We start from the raw sequence: 19378 nt of genomic DNA on the forward strand, positions 1-19378 counted from the left end.
CTCGGGGTCAGTAGGAGAGACTCCTAAGTAGGTAATAGCAAGTGCGGCGCGCAGGCACCGCTACACACGCTGCGCGGGCACCTTGAAGGCTCCAGGTAGTGGAAGTGAACTTGGCGTGGGTGGAAGCAGCGAGGCTTCCTGCAGGGGTGCTGGCGACACAGTACAGGGGGAGTTTTCTAGGAAGAGGAGGTGCTCCCCTCAGGGCGGAGGAGCAAGGAGGGGCACCTGGAGGACCTCTCAGTGGAAAGAGATGTCTTTGCCAAGAGCGATGGTTTCACCTGTGAGTTTATCTTCTGCAACAAAGGGCACCCCAGACAGGCACCCCTGGTTTATCCACAGCCCTGCACGTTCCCAGCTGTGGCGAAAAAGAGTAAGTGCTCAAGGAATTGAGTAAATAGGTGCGTTTCTTCTTCGCGGAAGCTCGTCGGAGGCCGAGACTTGGGAGCAAAAGAACTAGCGTCCTTCTGGGGATGATGCAGGGGAAGGAGGAAGCCAAACCACAGGCCCTCTGGTGCCCATGGGGATGCAGTTAAAATGCAGTTCTTTCCTACTGGCTGTGTCTGGGGTTTTGTATTATTATTTGCTGAAAACATTAACCAACCAAGACACTTTATGCCCTTCGTCCTGGACACCTGGGTGTCCCTCTCCCGCCTTCTTCTCTTAAGCCCTGTGAATTCAGCGCTTCCTCCCTGGAGAGGAGACTTGACACACAGGCTCCTGGATCAGGGAGGCTGGAGCGAGTCTCCTGGTGCAAGGCGGGGACAAGGTTCTGAGTTCTTAAAGGGCTCTGCTGCCAAAGGAGGTGTGACCCTGAGTTTAGAGAGTGCTCTGAACGTTTTGAAGGGTAGAACCCCTGGGGCTAAGAGCAGCTTTTAGCAAACGAGGGCTGTGATGAGTTCTGGTACCGATGACTCTCTGGGCGATTTCCCTGGGGTGGGACTGACTGCTGACAATGGATTGATCCATGTGGAGTTGATCTGGCTCAGAGTAGGTGAAAATGAAGGGAAGATGTTGGACAAATCTCAAGTATATCTGAGCTCTCTTTAGGCAGGTTCTAATTCTACCCCAGAGCTGACAGACAACTTCCTGCGTATAGTTTTAAGGAGAAACGTAGCAAATGGGCCAGTGCATTCAAGAATTCGGTGCAGCTCCGTAAGGTGTAAAACTTGCTGGGAACTGTAAGGCCAGGTACTGGGTGGACAGGTCATCTAACCAGAGGGCTCGACGTCAACTTCCCCCATTGTGACCTCATCACCAGCCTCCTTATGCGGGAAATACACGCCCGTGTTAGTGCCTTTTGCATCGTTCTGCTTTCTGTCTTCTCAGACCACTTGGAATTTTCCATACAAATTTCTTATTAACTTTTTCTTATTCTATGAGTGGCCTTTCATATATATATGAAATACGTATGTGAATGTTTTTGAGTGTGTAAATATTAAATATATTAAACGTGTAAATATCAAACATAAATATTCAGATATATTTCATATAAATGGATTTCATATGTATGAAACACAGATGTGTGAATCACGCACACACATGTATATAGATGGTTCACAGCTGTCCCTTTTCGTGATGGTACAAAGTCGTACATGCAGGAAGAAGTATCACAGTGTTAGAGAGAGAGGTGAAACCTAGTCCCTCTCCCAAGACGCAACCACAGCTATTTTAAATTTTCATGCTCGCTCTCTTCGTCACTAAGTTAGCGTGCTAGCACCTCTGCTCCTGATGTATCCATTGCAGATTTTCTCCGTCGATGTCTCACTCTGCGAGATGAAGAAGTGACCTCCTTCCTCCCGCTCTGGCGACCTCTGCTGCCCGCATTTTACTTTCAGTCGCATCTTTATTATCTATAGTGTATTAAGGGTTTTTCCCCTTGACTTACCCGCATTAGGAAGGATCAGTTAACTCCTGAGTTTTCAGGATTGCAAATGCAGTGCCCGAACAGTGCCCTAATTCTCATTGCCCACGTGTTCTGGCTTATTTTATTTATTTTTAATTTTTTTGCCTTGCCCTGGGACATCTCTGCAAGAGACTCTTCCAAGGGATTTTCCTCTGCACCCTCAGGAGTCATAGCACCTGGCACATAGTAGGGGCGCAATGAATGTTTGCCTTTGAAGAGTTTCACATGCTGTCTCAGCAGACAGCAGACAGGAAGGAAACCCGTGGTTAATTCAGTCCCTAAAGTAGCCACTAGGAAACGGGTGCTCCTCGGGGGAGTAGGAGCTCTGAATTTACAAGTGTACGTTTTGCAGTAGACTTCCTGTTAGTCAGAAAAGGGACGTTCTCTTTTAGACCTTCTTACAGGCGTGAAGATATATTAATAACCTAAAGAAGGAGAAACAAACAAACTTTCCTGGGATAGGCCTAGATTTGTGTGGAGATGTATGTAGAGTTTAAAAAAAATTAGCCTCTTTGGGGTGAGTGGATGGGCTTCGTTACGTTAGCATCCTTGGGGTCTTTGACGTATTTATCGAATGAGAGGGCAGCTCCTTTCTCTAGATCATTATGAACTTGGGTGGGAAAAATACGTGTTTGAGGACTAAGAAAACCTCAGTCCTTTGTGTTTTGTTTTTAAGTCCAAAGCTTTCACCCGACTCTTCTGGATGAACCAGTTCACTGACGGTCCAGAGGAGCCCTGGGAGTGGGGGTGGCAGAAGAGTCTTCGCGAGGTTGAGTTTGTTCCAAGGGACTTGAGAAAGCAGAAATTAGACATATTTGGAAAGCTGTGCCGGATGAGTTGTAAGACATCTTCGTTCACGGTTGTGTGACTCTGCAGCTGGGAAACAAAGCCCATCTTCCATCTGCAGCAGAGCAGGGAAGGGAATGTGTGCTCAGAACATCTGACATCGACCCGTCAGGAACTTAGCTGGATTCATCTCTGATGTCTTCTTAGATTCCAGCCCCGCTAACATGCACTGAGCGTTACTGCGAGCTGGAAACTTCAGTGTGTTACTGATTTGCTCCTCACAGAAGTCCTGGGGCGGGGGCGGGGCGGAAGTGGTGCCGGGCTCGTTCCTGAAATGCAGTCATTTGGGTTGAAGGGAGCAAAGTGCTTTGCCCAAGGTCACATAGCCACTTTCTCATGGCAGCGCAGGGACGTTTTCTAGGTTTATTTTTTTAGACTTCTTCACTGCGCTGATGTTAAATACATCGTGTGTTGCTATGGTAGCTGGTCTTTTGATTGAATCCAGAGCGATGCAAAGGACAGAAAAAAAAAAAATGCATGCTGGACTCAGGCAAACCCCAGCGTCATGTTCCTTGATGTCATCTTCATGGGGGATGATGGTCTTCAGGCTTCTGGGAAACTGACAGTAATTAATCACTGAAAGGTAATTGTGTGATCACAGACAGTGGCCTCTGAGCAGTGAAGTTAGGTGCAGGGCCTTGTCATCTCAGATTACCCAGGGTCACTAGGAATGTAGCCAGAGTTTCCATAATACTCTTTGTGACTCATCGTAGCTCTGGGCAGTTGCCTGGGTGGAACTTTGGGTAGGGCCCGAGGGCTTCGTGAGGATTCACCTCATCCTACTTATGTAAACAAAGTACATCTTTATATCTCTTCCCATAAGAGAGCTGTGGGACTGCCCCCCACCTCGGGGTGGAAGGGGGTCGTTTGCAGGGAGGTCATCTCTCAGGGGCGCTCTTTGGCTGTGCAGCTCCTGTCCTAGCTGGCTTTATCCTGAATGACCCTGATCCCCACGTATGAGGCTTTTCCCTTGTTTTGGTTTCTGAAGATTACGAGATTACGAGAATCTGTGCCCATGGAAAGGATCAGCTGTCTGCAGGAAGTCTTCCCAAAGCCAACTCACAGCTGTAATGTGGCGATAATTACTGATAAGGCGGGGGTGACTCAGCCTGTGGCATCGGGAAACAACCCACTGAAAGTATAACAGATGTAAAGTGATCCGTAACCTGGAGGTTTTAACTTCTGGGAGGCTGTTAAAATGGGAGGCGATCTCAGGCTGATAACAGCAGGACAAGTACAAACAGATGTAATCTACAAAAGGGATATGAAACAGAATTTCCCCAGCCCGCCTCAGCTTTCATCCTCAGTCCGTGGCTCCCGATCCTTTTTGCTGGGGCCACTTCAGTGGACCTCAGAGGCGGAATCTGACCTTGGCCTCCAGGCCTCCTGACAAGAGGCAAGAGGGAGTTTGAGGCCCTCTTGTCTGAGGACCCGCTGCAGATTAACTTTGCTGTCCACGCACTCTTGAGGGGCACCATGGCATCGTGGTTACTGTCGTGGGTTCTCGATTCAAGTACTGATTTCATCGCTTGCCCTGTGGCCTTGGGCAGTTCATTTAACTTTTCTTTGCCTTGGCTTCCTCATCTGTAAAATGGGTGTAATAGTGGTTGTGCAGATTAAATGAGCAACTATAGATACATCGTATGGTGGAGTATCTGACATTTAGTGAGCGCCAGTAAAACTTAGCTGTTCTTAACAGCACCCTCATCGGTATCACCCCAGGCTCCTGCCTCCCTCACTGCACCGTAATTGTCTTGGTAACCCCCTTCCAGATCTGGACCCTGTGAGACTTGCGTTTCTCTGGCCAGGTCTCTCCTCCCCAGGAAGTAGTGGCCTGCCTTTAACTGGCAGCTCAGCTGGCATCATGGGAGGCCCTGCTCAAGGTCACACACAGGGTGACGCCCATCTTCCAGGGCACCTTGTTACCTCCTGCCGCACCTTCCCATGCGAGGTGTTCGCTGGATGCCGTGGTCAACCTCTGGGCTCAGCTGCCTCCTGGCTTCTGTAGGTGGCTTTGCTGCCTCAGCCCCTGACCCCCTCACTGTGGGTCTGATGCCACATTAAGCCTTTGGCCTCAGGAGGTAACTGGGTCGTACTCAAATATAATGAGCTTGTTGTTGGCCAAGGACAGGGTATCCTGAATGACCCATCACAGGTGGCTGGTTGACTTGGCAGATGCATACGGATATAAATGAGAACACCAGGCACTAGCATTAAAAACACTGATACACTTTTATTACTGTGTGTATTTACTGAAGAAAAGTTAGACAATACAAGTAAGCCAGAAGTCACCTGTGGGAAGGAGGCGGCTATGCCCCACCTTCCAGAGATAACGCGTCCAACCTCTCTCTCCACACACCCTCCCCACACCCCACGCACATAATCATTTCAACACTTTGTCACTTAACGGATTGTGGGCTGCTTTCCACGTCATGAAATAGACACTTATGTCGTCAAACACTGAGCAATTCAGAATGATTCTGAAGATGTGGTTCGCGATCCAGCCTGTTGGCACTTTTTTGCTGATGGAAAGAAGTTAGTTAAATAGACTGGCCAAATTTCTGTGGTCTGCAGCTTCCATTTCTGGTAACTGCCACCAGGTTCCTTAGGGTGGCTTCTGGCGGGAGCCTCGATCAGAGCCACTTGGCTCTACGTAGGCGTGGTTATTTGAGGAGCAGGACATTTGGCCCACTTGATCTGGCCTCTTTCCGTTACAGAACCCGCCGCCCGACAGTGGCCCTCTCGTTTCTAGTTAGGGCTGGGACGGGTGGCGGGCAGTGCTGCGGACTCTGCCTCCATGTCGCTGTCAGACCTTCGGCAAGGTGCCCCGCCCCTCCAGGACTCTGCTTCCCATCTGTAAATTGGAGGGGTTGGATTCGCTTCTCTTCTTCTCTCACGCTATGATTGCGTGTTAAATAATTTGGAGTCGACTGAGGCTTGGGAGGGGCTCTGAACTGCTGCTGCCTCGTCTGGTGCCAGGCTGGCTGCACCAGCATCACAGAGGGAGCACACGGAGCGTATGCGCCTGGCCCTCTTCTCCGCCCTCCACTGGGGTGAGGCCCGAGAATCGGTATTTTTAACCAGCCCCTGAGGGATTCCTTCTCATTGCAAGGATGGTGTCTGCTCTCAAGGGACCCAGCTGAGCCTGTCCCAGTTGAACTTTGGTTCGGGTCAAAGGGTTGTAAAAAGCGTCCTAAGCCCAGATTCTTCGTGGGGACAGCTGCCACTGCTGGAAACCACACGGCTCTGCTGTGGGACCGCCAGCAGCTTGGCTTCCAGAGCCCGCGGGGACAGCCTTTCCCAGCCCGACAGCTCCTCGCTGGCTGTCAGCGCTCAGCCCACCCTGCCCATCCAGCCAGCCCTTTTTTCCCCCTCCAGTTTCCAGCATGTTCTACTTCACACGGTTTCTTGCTCCATATGGTTTGGCTCAGGCTGCAGCGGGTTATGGCCACCCTGAGCGCTGGTCCCAGCAGCCTCCCCGGCTGCCCTTTATCAAGCAGGGGACGTTTCCCTTCCACCTGGATTCACTCCGCCCTCTGTTCCCTTGCCGTCCACGAGCTCTGATGTTTCTGATGCCGACAGCGGATTTCTTTCTAGATCCTTCAGGACTTGAGCTGTCGTGGTAGTGGTTTATTCCAGAGACTCCTTCTGTACAGGGCTTTTAGCATCTAAGGGGCCAGATTCCTTTCCCTTCTGATTATTAAAACACACACCTCGCACTTAAACAGAGTGTTGCAAGGTTTAAAAAAGCCAGATCCAACTTCATCCACCGTTTGAATTAGAGACTCTGATCTTATCATCTCATTTCACATTTGCGTCATGTTTTGCTCATACTTACCATTTATGAATAATCAAGAAGCAAGCTGGAGGGAGCTGGGGATTTTCTCTGAGTAGTGGAGTACATCAGCATCACCTGGATAGTTTGATCAAATGCAGACTCCTGGACCTCATGCCAGACTGACGGAATGATAATCCTTGACCGAGCAATCCAGGAGTTTGCATTTCCCTCCAGGTCTCCGGGTGATTCTTTGGCACATCAAAGGCTAGGAGCTCCCACACTAGGTGGTGGAGAAAATTTAGACAAGACGGAGAGGACACTGAGGGGGGCTGCCTGGTGGGCACCAGACTTCCTGGGGTTCCAGCCAGCCTCTGCCCTCACTAGCTGTGTGGCTGCCCTGTGCCTCAGTTTACTCATCTGTGAAAAAAAAATTCTAAAATTATCATACCAGTCCCACTGGTCAGCATGAGGATTAAATGAGTTAATATGAGAAATAGGCTCAAAGTAGTGCCTGCGCCTGGGAAGGGCGCCGTGCCGTTTGCTGTGAACACTGTCCCGGGCCTGGGAATGGCACGGACAGTAAGTCAAACAGATGGGAATGGATGGCCTCTGGGCGGTGGGGGGTAGACCAGTCGTCGGGCGCAGAAGGTTTAGGTGGGGGTTTCAAAGTATGGTATGCAGAAACCGAACGTGGGAGCTTCTTAAGAATTTGGTGTCCTTCCAAAGATTCTGGTTTCGTCAACTTGGCACCTGCATTTAAAATTTTTGATGTACGTGATCAGCACAGGTTTAGAAACCGTAGACTTGGTGGAGGAGGACTGGCATTTTGTACCGTTCGGAGAGGTCTCCTGGGGTCTGGCGGGGGCCGTGGAAGGTACGGACGCTAACTGCGTGTTTAATATCTGCTTTGCTAGGTGTGCCCAGAAAGCAGCAGAAGCATCTGGGAGGTGCAGTGCGCGTCCTACAACAACAAGCCATTCATGGGCCGGTTTTATGAATGGGAACCATTTGCAGAAGGTAAGACTAGACCAGCCCTGTCCACAGGAACTGCTTGTGTCTGCTCTCCAACCCTGCCGCCTTTCGGTGGTCGCTGGAGGAACTGGTGCGGCCCTGTGAGCGGCGATAAGGGAGACGTGTGGCCCCAGGGCAAGGGGGAGCAGGTAGGGGTCTTCACCGAAGGAAGTGGCGCTCAGGCGACATCTGGACCATCAGGCCGCTGGACGAGGCCTTGACGCAAACAAGCATCATCTGAGGGCGGCAGGGAGCGAGGGACAGAACGGGGTCTGAGCAATGGGTAAGGCCGTGAGGAGTGAGCTGGGGTGGAGCTCCCTTCTCCGTGGTCCTCGCTCCAGGGGCTGGTGTGGTGGCTGAAAGAACAGGGAGAGCTGCAGGGTTGACGGCTGTCTGGCTTCTGTGTTGGGGGAGCCTGGTGTGCTGCTTCCAGGGGTGAATGTGGTAGCAGCCGCGGCCCTTGGGCCCGGCGTTCCCGTCCTTCCGAAACGATGGCAGATCTGACCCCGGGAGGGCTTGTTACACTGTCCTAGAGCCTGGAGTCAGTTTCCTCTGTTGCAATTCCGAGGGTAACATGGCTTTGGACTGAGAAGTGGAGAATTCTGGGATTCTCCTTCCCAACACAGAGAAGGTAGGCCCGAAAGGCCCCACAGGGGTGCTGCGTCAGGCGAAGCTCGCGGGCTCAGTTCTGCCGGCCAGGCTGGCCGGGAGGGGAGGGTCCGGCTGCTCTCAGCGTCCAGCTGGGGAGCCCTGCTCAGCCGCAGCCCGAGGCAGTGCTGGGGTGGCTGGGCTTGGCCACAGCCCGGAGGGCAAGCGCTGCAGGCCACGTCTGGGGCCTGGGGAGCCTGTCCTGGGGAGGACTTGGTGGTGAGTGGTGCTGATTCCACTACAGAATCAGTGCCCAGGGGGAGCCCAGCCGTGGAAGGTGGTCCTCGGTGGGAGGTCCTGGGGAGAACTATGGGAATGAATTTCTGTGTTTTAAGCCACCAAGTCTGTGGCGTTTTGTCACGGTAGCCCTGGGAAGCTACTCTGAAGAGGAAGAAACCAGATTCTGGATTGACTGAGACCCACCCCGGGAGTAGATCAGGAAGTGGGGTTGATCTGACCAGTAGCAGGAGGTGCCCGGAGAGATGAGGCGCGTGTGCGAAGCGAGTGGCCCCTCACAGCTCTGGGTCTCCCCCAGGCCGGGGTTCTCAGCCCTGGCTGCTCACAGAGCACTGAAGGGCCTCCCAGACGTAAAGCCGATGCGTCACCGCCCCCAGGCCTGGATCTAGTTGGTATGGGATGCAGCCTGGGCTTCTGGTTTTTTTTAAGATTCCCAGTGATTTTCATGGGCAGCTGGGGTGGAGAATCTAATCCAGGAGGGAGGCAGGAGCTCAGAAGAGGTGGTGACTCTGGCCTAAACCGAGGCACCGAATCATGGATGTTCCGTAAACTGTGAGATACGCCGTGTCAGAACAACAGTGCTTGTCAGCGAGCATTTACCGCAGAATAACCCTGTCTTCTGTGTGAGCCTCGCCCTTGCTCTGTTGCTGGCTGCGGGTGATGGCCGCTTTACCGCGATTTGCTGGGAGGAAGGGCGAATCCCTCCCACAGGGCACTAGGCCGCCCAGTGTCTCCCCGGGAGCTGAGCCACGTTGTCCAACCCCCCTGCTCAGTTCTGGGTGGTCATCTGCCAGCCACCGGTATTCAAGGCCGGACCCTGTCCAGCCTGGAAGACGCAGGCCTCACATCAGAAGCCCTGTGCGTCCCGCAGAGGAGACCTGTGCTTCCAGTTCTTCTGTTTGCCCTGACTGTGCGCTGGACTTCGTGAGTCCTGGGGGAGCGGGGCGGTCCTTTTTTTTAACATTTGATATAACTTTTTATTTTGGAAGATTTCAAACATGTGTAAACATAGAGAGAATGGTAAAATCATATAGTAATAAGCTCCTATCTACCTGTCACTTAATTCAACAGCTGTCAACTCGTGGCCTGTCTTTCCTGTATGCCCCACCCACTTCCCTATCCCGATGTGGGGAACTATCTGGACCCACATTACACAGCGTTAGTTATTGGTGTGTATATTAATTGGAACTCTTTGTTGTACAAAACAGAAGCCAAGCCCAAATATATTTAAATGAGAGAGATGTTTTGTTGGTCATGTTACTGGCAAGTCCAAGAGGTGGACTGGGGTTCAGATACGGCTGCATTCCGGGCATTCAGTAACATTAGGACCCTGCTTTTCTCGGTGTTTCTCCATCTCCTGGTTCTGTCTACTCCCTTCTCAGGTGGATGGGCAGGCAGTACGTGGCTTTGAACTTGCAGTCATAGTGAGAAGGACCCTCTCTTATCTAGTGTTGTGGGTTGAGTTGTGTCCCCCACCGAAGGATGTTGGAGTCCTATGCCTGGCACCTGTGAACGTGCTTATTAGGGAATAGTGTTCCTGCAGGTATGATTAAGGCATGCGCTAACGCTAAGAAGCACTGGAGTGGGGAGAGCCCTTCATCCGACAAGACCGGTGTCCTTATAAGAAGAGAAGAGACACTGACACCCCCGGAGAGAACACGCAGCCGCAGAAACGGAAGGAAGATGGCCACGCCACGACCAAGGCAGAGATTAGAGTGGATGGGGCTACAAGCCAAGGAATGCCAAGGATTTCTTGAAACCATCAGAAACCAGGATGAGGCACAGAAAGATTCCTCCCCAGAGACTTTGGAGGGAGCATGGCCCTGCCAGCACTTGGGTTTGAATTTCCAGCCTCCTGTTTTTGTAACCCACCCAGCTGTGGGTATCTGTTGCGGTGGCCCTAGGAAACTAATGTGCCCCGTGACTGGTTTCAGCCTCAGCAAAACCGCACTGCGGTCCCGTTTGGATCTCATTCCCATCCCTGGACCTGAGCTTGGGGCCTGGTGGTCCTTGGGCTGCTCAGGTCACGTGACCAGTCCTCTGATGGGAAACCCACATCACATGAAGGAGGCGGGGAAGCTGGAGATTGGGACAGACAGAGAAACGCAATCTTCTACAAAAATCATGATCTACTTCTTGAGCATAAGCCACGGAAATTTTGAAGGAACCAGTTAGCGTCCTGGGGTCTCACAGAGCAAAGGGAAACGCAGAATAGCGGCAGAGCGGGGACTCAGCCGTCTCCCGCAGTGCGTCCCTTTACCTTTAAAAATCATTACCGTGCCTCCCGTGCCCGGGAGAGGGGAGCCGTGGTCGCTGAGGGTGCACTGACTGTGGCTTCTCTTGACAGCTCTTCTCGCTGCTCAGATTGTTTTCCTGATTTTGTGCTTCTTCCCCGTAAATGACTCCCAGGCCGACGGGAGGGAGGCAGGCGCTGCTAATGCTTCTGCAGGGTGTTCCCGCTCCACGGCGGGGTTTTGCGTTGGGCTCTTGCTTTTGTTTGGACGTCCGCTGCGATTCACGTGAGCCCGCGCGGGGAAACAGCTGCGCTCGTCCCGCCCAGCGCCACACAGGACAGTGAAAGCAGAGTGCGCTCTCTGATAAACACATTAATCTCACCACGTGCTGCTTCTTGGGCCTTCAGACGCATTTCCTGGATACGGTGATCTGTCCGAAGATAATGCCTTTAGGAATTTTCCCATAGCCCTAGACTCATACTGTAAAGACGCTCCGAGTAGAGTTCGGGGGCCCGGGTGTCCCTGCTTGCCCAGAACAGTGATGGTCCCTGCCTGTCGCCCCATTCCCCCTTCACTCTCAGGACCACTTTGGATAATAAATTACATGGTCAGCCTAGCTAGAATGGGGCGCTTCAGTAGGAAGGTTCTTGTTCAGGTGCTGGCGCTGGGGGAAACTGTACGTGTCTCCATGCCTAGGAGCATAAGCCAGGGCAGCACTAGAACCGAGAGCTTTGCTGGGTCACTGGGGGCTTAGAGCGGCAAATTCCATTCTTAATCCGTAAAACAGAGGCCGTTCTGTATTAGGGAAGCTGAAGTGCTCTGCGTGTCTGTGAGAGCTGAGCTAAACCTAGTGGACATCTGAAAGCCAGAAGTTGAGGCTGAGTCAGAGTTGGAGGTTGCCAGCTGGTCGCAGGACCCAGGGCCACTGTATCCGTCAGGAGTGAGCAGCTCGTGCGGCAGGAACAAACAGCCCCCCGATCCTAATAGCAGAACAAAGGTTTGTCTCTTGCTCGTGCTGCTGGGTCAGGTAGGAAGGGTCTGCTCGCTCGGGGACCCAGGCCGATGGAAGCTGCACCCCAGCTTCCGCTTCAGCTGTGGCTGGAAGAGGGAACGAAAGAGGCACACACAGGTTCTCAGCGCTTCTGCCGGGAGCGACCCCGGTCGCTTCTGCTCACGTCCCACTGGCCGAAGCGAGGGGCGTGTCTCGCTCAACTGCCAGGGCAGCGGGCAGGTGTGTGCTCAAAGGGGGAGAAATGGAATGTCCGTGACCAGCCCTGATGGCCGGCACAGGCAGGACGCTGCAGCAGAATTCCCTGAATGCCTTCCTTCTAAGTCCAGGTGACGTTTATTAGACTCCTTGCAAGAACAGGAGATTTCACACTAAGGAATATTAAAGGTGCCACATCGTCTCTAATAGCCACGGGGCCCCGAGCCACTTAGATCGAGTTCTCCCCCTTGACTGAAGCTCTGAGGGGCAGAGATGGAACGCTGGCATCTGGGTGCCCACGTGTGCCGCTGATTCCCCCACCGGGCCCCAGTCTGCCCTGGCACAGACTCCACGTTGGTGCATGGGACAAGGGCTGTCGCATAAAAACAGGGACAGTATTATCAAAACTGTACGACCCGAGGAAGGAAGGCCTAGGACCAGGAGCTGGTGGACCTCGGATTAAGACGTTCGTGTTTTAATGAAGCAGTTGCATTCCTAGGTACCTGGAACTCTCGCTCCTCCTGCTCACCTCTCTGGCACGGACAGCTGACAGTCACCATGGGCCTTTCACAGGCGGACATGGAAGGCCCAAGGGGAACAAGAGAAGTTTTCCAGGGACACCACCACCCCGACTCAGTCCATTCCCAGGCTCTCCTATACTTGCCAGGGGACAGCTGGCCAGACGAGGCCAGGCTTGTGAGCGTATCGTTGAGGACAAAGCACAATCCTGAGGGCACCCTCTTTGTGGAAACACATGGTGGTTTTGATTTTATACATGTTGAGTTTGAATGAACGGCAGGGAGATGCCAGTAGGAAGCTGGGGACGGAAACTCTGAAGTTTAAGGGAGTTTCAGGCTGTAGACCTGGGTTGACGTCACTGGCCTCGGTGTGACAGTGAAAGCGGCCGTGATCGATGAGACCGTCAAGACACCGTGGCATCAAGAGGACGGACGACCCAGGAGGGGGCTCTGGAGTCTGTCCACGTTAAAGAAGCAGCAGGAGGCTCGACCGTTAAGGAGCCTGAGAGGAGGTGGCACCAGAGCACTGTGATCCTTCTGTCATTGCTCACGGTAATAAAGCCTACGATGGTTTATGAAGTTCCCTTATCACATACGCCGTAGTGAGGAACCAGTGAGACTGCCGTGGTTTGTGGGGCAGGCACAGTTCTAAATGCCAACTCTTTTCATCTTCCCAACAACCCCGTGCGGTGGGTACTATTATCCGCCTCATCTCCCAGAAGCAACAGAGGTGCAGAATAGTGAAATGACCTGCCCGAGGTCACTCAGCTGGGAAGCGGTAGAGCTGGGGTCAAACCTCAGAGTCTGGCTGCTGCATCCCCACTCTCAGGGTGTGTGGAAGCCAGGGCCAAGGTGTGTGCAGCCATGAGCATTTAGGACCCGGCCCTGGGTACCCATTTCCTTGTAAAAACTATCTGAGTAATTGCACTTTAGCTTTTCTGAAAAAACAAAAAAGGGAGAGAGAGAGAGACCGCGCGAAGCAGTCAACAGCGTAACACAGCAAGAGGTCAAGGGCAGAGTGAGAACTGAGAAGATGAGACTGGCGTGGGCTGTCGGGGAGACCACCGGGGAGAAATTAAGGAGGGCAGCCCCTGAGTAGAGCCAGCGCTTTCTCTGAAAAATCGCGATGAAGAAGGGATGTTGAGAGGGTTTCCTAGTTTAAGGGGAAAGAGAAAGGTTTGTTTAGAACAGCAGAGAAATGATGGCGTCTGTAGGTGGAGAGACTGGAACTCACAGAGAAGAGTAAGGGGTCAATAGAATGGGACCTGTGAGCCTGCTCTTTCCTAGAAGGAAAGGTGGAAACCAGGCATTCTTTCCCTCCTGGACAAAGAATATTCTTGCTTCTCTGCCTGCTAGTGATGGAAAGCTTCTTCACCATTAAATGAAAATTCATTTATTCAAGAGAAATGAAAGCAATCACATGTCCATAAAAAGATTTGTTCCAGAATGTTCCAGCAGCTCTTTTCATAATAGCTGCAAACTGGAAACAAGCCCGCTGTCCAGCGGCAGGAGACTGAATAAACAAACGGCGGCACCTTCGTACCACGGAGTATTGCTCAGTGGTACAAAAAGCACACTGCTGGTGCACACAGCAGTCGGGTGAGCCTCAGAAACGCCGTGCTGAGCAAAATAAGCCGGAAACGAGAGTACATTCTGTCTGATTCTGTTGATGTCATGTTCTGGAACAGGAAGAGCGAGGCCGTGGCGATGGACATCAATCAGAGCGGTGTTTGCCTGCGCGTGTGGGGAAGGGCTGGCTCGCTGGGACTCTGTCGAATGGTGGCAGTGCTTCCACATTGTGGTGGCATGCTTGTTACACAGTGTGTACAGTTGTCAGCTGTGACTGTGCACCTGTGATCTGTGCATGTTCTTGTGTGTAAGTTATACTTTAAAAAGCCCGTTAGACTCTCTCTCACCTTCTCCATCTCCATCTCTCCGTTCCTAAAAGCGAAGTTTAGAGCCAGTGTAAATTCCACCGTTAGGGAGCTAATTCTGAGGCTTGCTAGCTTGCCTCTCTCTCATTCTAAATTATTTAAAATCCTCTCTATTCCCGACCATGGAGGAACAAGAGGACTTCAGGGGGACGGACTGAGAGGCAGAGTATCATATCTGGAGCCACTCAGGACCAGAGGGCTTTGTTGGACCTAGAAATCCTGAGAGAGGTCCAGAGTCCGAGGAAGCAAGCTGCACATCTCTATTAGTTAGAGTTCTTTTCTCTCTTTTTTCCCTAAGCAACAGACACCAATCCTGGCTAAGTCAAACGGCAAGGGATTTAACTGGAAGGATACCCAGGAGCTCCGAGAGTCAGCAGGAAGTGTGTAGGACCAGGCAGGGCAAAGGACGGAAACCGAGGGGGCCCCGGGGAGCCAGGTGGACGGAGCTGGCGGTCTTGCTCGCACGCTGCAGCTGCCGTGGGTAAATCCCAACACGTCTCTTTGAATCCAAGATTCAAAGCCCTGGAAATAAGAGCCCTGTTGCCTTGGCACAGGCCACGTGCCCATTCCTTGGCAGCAGGGTGGGGGGATCTTGATCGACAGTCCCACCAAGACTACACGCAGAGGGCGAGAATTAATTCCCCAAAGGGAAATCCAGGTGCTGAGCCACAAGGAGGAAGAACGGGCCCTCGATGGCCGGCCCCGCCAGTGCCCACGCCGGAAGCTCGGGGCAAGTCGGGAGGCCCCCCTGGCTTGTCAGCTCACAGGACTTCTGAACACCTTTGAGGGATTGCTGGCGCTAATGTGTGAGCGGCACTCTTTCGTTCCCCTTGCGTTTACGTTTCTGAAGATTCCTGTAGGTAGGCCTCCGTACGTGTGCACGACATGCAACTCTGTGGGTCCCCTTGGCCTCCAGACATTATCTGGCGTCACTCGGGTTGACCAGTGCGCATCTACACGGGGGCCTGGGAGGGAGGCTGGGCTTCTGCGGGACCCGGTACCTTCCCGCTGCCTCCTGTGTCGAGGACGCCCTCGGCGGATGGAGGGGTTAGCAGTGACTCTGTCCTGTCCCCGCTGTTTTCCGTTCTCGTGGTCACTCTCCTGCTCTGCAGGGGGATTACAGACGTGGAGTGCACCCAGCGCACGTCTAGGGCTGCACCCACGCTGTTTCTCTCTGTATCCGGAGAGTATGGAGAAAACGCGATCGCATGTCTCTGTGAGTCGTTTCTCTGGTACATTTAGCATCTGGAAAAGGAAAGATTGACGGAGAAGACCTGCCCCTGCTCTAGGGTATTCTGGAAGGTGTAAATGATTCACATAAAAGCAATTCATTTCCTGGCACTTGGACCAGTTCATTCCAAGTAATTAGTAAAGACAAGCCTCAGGATATATTTCAACATCTAATAAGCAGATTAGACTGAAGGTGAATAACTATGAGGATTTAAAACCAAGGGTGGAGCTTAAAACCACTGCAAAATATTAAATAATGAGACGGAATCCTGTTGTTTATCTCATCCAAGAAGCTCAGCTTTCTTCAGATCCGCCTCAGTCCTCGTAGTGTGTCTGGTCAAGGTGGGTGAGGTCAGATGTCCCTGCACAGTGTCCCCATTCTGCAGACACAGGAACTGAGGCCACGGGCTGAATGGCCCGCCCCGGGTCACAGGGGAAAACGGAGGGATCAGATTGGAGGAGAAGTCATGTAAGCACCGCCTGCTGATTTCGGAGCAGTCATTTGCCTCGGGGGCTGCGGAAGGGTTTCCCCCTCTGTGGAACCAAGCCGGAGTGATTTGGTACCTTTAAAAACAAACAAACGTGTTTTTACATCAAGACAAGACTTTTCCGGGAAATCCTGGGACTCTGCCTTAACCCTTGCAGCGCAGCTCTCTCACCCTCTGGCCAGAGGCCCCTTGCTGTGCGTTGGGAGAGCTGTGTCCCGGGGTGTGCTCAGAACTTTTTGTTGCCCCTTGCGTGAACATCGAGACCTTCTGTTGGGCCAACATCAGATTTTTTTTAGAAGTCAGAGGGCTTAGAGCTAGAAAGTGATGAATGAACATGCAATTTATATTCAAATTGTAAATCCAGCCCATCTTCTGCATATTTATCGAAGAAATGCTCCCTTATCTGCCCAGTCCCTCCCCCAAAGCTATTAAACAGCAACCATGCATCAGCCTGTGTGTCTTAGAAACTTCAGTGAGAACGTTCCGTGGATCGGGGACTTCTCTGCAGAGGATTAAAGGAGAAAAGTCAGTTGTGTGTCTGTGGCCGGGCGGGAGGAAGGGAGAGAGCGCGCCCTGCCCGCACTCCCTCGTTCACCGGGCGGCAGTTGGCTTTGCATGCCTCCTCTCACTGCGTGTGCCCTGCAGTAACGCCACCCTTGTGAGGCCACCAGAGTTCACCCGGGGACGACGACTTACTGCCTGGCTTTGGAGCCACGCTGAATGAAACCTCCAGGTTCCCGCTTCAGAGGTTTGAAAGCAGCCGTCTTGTCACCCTCAGTCTTGCTTCACCAGCCTGCTGAGTATTCGTTTCCTTCCACTGACTCCCGATGTGTGGGGGCGTGCTGTGTGTCAACATCCTGGCTGTTCCCTTTAGAACATAATACACGAGTCGTAACAAGCAGCGCTGGTTGAGCAAGTGCTCAGAACAGGGAGTGTCACTGGGATTGATTAGTCATGTCTGGCACAGATATGGGAAGGGAGGTACCAGCTCGTTCGCTGCCTCTTTTCTGCCTTTACAATCGTTTAGTCTTTCACATTGGGATGACACAGGTGCCATTTAACCCTGTTAGTCGTTTGAAAATTTGGGATGAGTTCCTATTCTTTATTGAACAGGGATGAGACCATTAAATGAGTCACAAAGTTTGCCGAGCATTGCATAGGTCTTGCTTCAAGTGCAGGTATAAACCTTCTGATTTTAAAATACAATAGTCAAGGAAATGATGCAAGTAAATATAATGGACACACCATTGTACTAATTATTCTAAAATCTGTTAACATTTAAAACATAAATAAAAACCAAACAATATGTAACTAATCGTAATTTTCCAAGAGAGGACTTGAGGGCGGCTGAAGTCATCAGGGACAAGCTGGTTTCCCAGAGTGAGCCTTTACATTGTGGGCTCTTCCGTAGGCCTGGTGTATCTAGAAGTGGAGGAACTAAACCGAGGACATTTTCTAAAAACTGGATGATCTGGTATCTATGTTTTCAATAGGTTTCATTATGCTTTTGGAATTGTGTTTCCTGTCTGCACCTGTGGCCGTGTCTTACTGCAGCAAAGCAAAATGCAGCGGTGGCAGTGATTTATATCTGAATTGCCCTGCTTCCAAACCCAGCTATTTTCAGCCTCAACCGCGAGAGGGCTTGTCACCGTAACCTGAGCTCACGTGCCTCGCTATTTCACCTCTTTGCTGCAAACCTAGGCTACGCTGACAGCTAACTCTCCGACGTCCTTTGAACCCAGATACTTAGCAACAGAGTATAATTATTGAGAGTATTTTTCTTTCTGATTACCAATTATGGTATACATTACCCTGAAATACAAAGCTTTCGTTCACGACTGCTGCAGTCCACACGGGGAGGGGTTTCTGGATTCTGCTTCTCCTCTCTCTTTCCTGTTCCGTGACTGCCACTGTTCCACTGTTACCCATGGTGGTATCCAGCGATCTCTGGATGGCCCCCTGAAGAGGACTCACCTTTCTGCCCCTCTCTGTGCTGGGCTGAACCTGCTGCAGATTCTGTAGCCCCCCACCCACCAGGGGCAAAGCAGGGGCTCTCATCACTACTCCGTCAGATTCCTCCTGTTCAGCTCGCCCTTCTGTGGGTGGTGCCCAGTTTTTGATCTGGGTTCCTCCATTCTCTCTCTTTGGGTTGCCAGATACACGCAGGCATGCATTCCCGTGAGGAAGCCACTGTAGAACTCTGTGGGCAAACATGTGTCTGGATCTGTTTAAATAGTTTAGAGGTAAGACAAGGAAAGGCTCCAGTATGAATTCTAGTTTTGAACTCAAGAACTGCAAAGAGCAGATAGATGCTCTGCAAATGTAGGTGATTGATAACTGATAAGCAGCTTTGGAGCTGGTCAACAGACATTGTAAGTCAAGACTGCAATTTAGTAATTAATGACGAGAAAAATTTAGGAAAACAAAGTTCTACATTGTACTTGGTTAATCTTTTTCTTTTATCTTTTTTTTTTTTGTCCTTTTTTTCCCTTAAAGGACAGTCAGTTACAATATGTTGATTTCTGGTGTACAGCATAATGTCCCTGCCATGCATATACGTACATATATTCGTTTTCATATTCTTTTTCATTAAAGGTTATTACAAGATATTGACTATAGTTCCCTGTACTATACAGAAGAAATTTGTTTTTGTAATCTATTTTTATATATAGTGGTTATCAGTTTGCAAATCTCAAACTTCCAAATTTGTCCCCTCCCACCCCCTTTCCCCCGGTAACCATAAGATTGTTTACTATGTTTGCAAGTGTGTTTCTGTTTGTAGATGAGTTCATTAGTGTCCTCTTTTTTCTTTCTTTCTTTTTTTCGGATTCCACATACGAGTGATCTCATATGGTATTTTTCTTTCTCTTTCTGGCTTACTTCACTTAGAATGATGATCTCCAGGTCCATCCATGTGGCTGCAAATGGCGTTATTTTATTCCTTTTTATGGCTGAATAGTATTCCATTGTATAAATATACCACAGCTTCTTTATCCAGCCATCTGTCCATGGATATTTAGATTGCTACCATGTCTTAGTTATTGTAAATGGTGCTGCTATGAGCACTGGGACATGTATCTTTTCAAATTAGAGCTCCCTCCAGACACATGCCCAGGAGTGGGATTGCTGGATCACAGGGTGAGTCTATTTTTAGTTTTTTGAGGAGTCTCCGCACTGTTTTCCATAGTGGCTGCACCAGACTGCATTCCCACCAGAAGTGCTGGAGGGTTTGCTTTAAACCTTACTGAAAATGGTTTTCCTCATGAAGGCCAGGAGGGGAGCGGTGATGCACACTGACTGGGGAGGAGTTGCAGTTGGGAGAGATTGAAATAGAGCAGGTTAGG

General features: G+C 51.2%; 1 protein-coding gene across 1 annotated transcript in view; it reads left to right on the forward strand.

Annotated features, from left to right (window-relative positions):
* THSD4 (thrombospondin type 1 domain containing 4) overlaps positions 1–19378 on the forward strand; it is a 485342-nt gene that overhangs the window by 105150 nt on the left and 360814 nt on the right. The window contains 1 exon segment of the mRNA XM_032469213.1: positions 7442–7544. Within this exon segment, the coding sequence (XP_032325104.1) occupies positions 7442–7544 (103 nt within the window).

This window comes from Camelus ferus, chromosome 27, assembly GCF_009834535.1.
Source record: "Camelus ferus isolate YT-003-E chromosome 27, BCGSAC_Cfer_1.0, whole genome shotgun sequence".
Lineage (NCBI taxonomy): Eukaryota > Metazoa > Chordata > Mammalia > Artiodactyla > Camelidae > Camelus > Camelus ferus.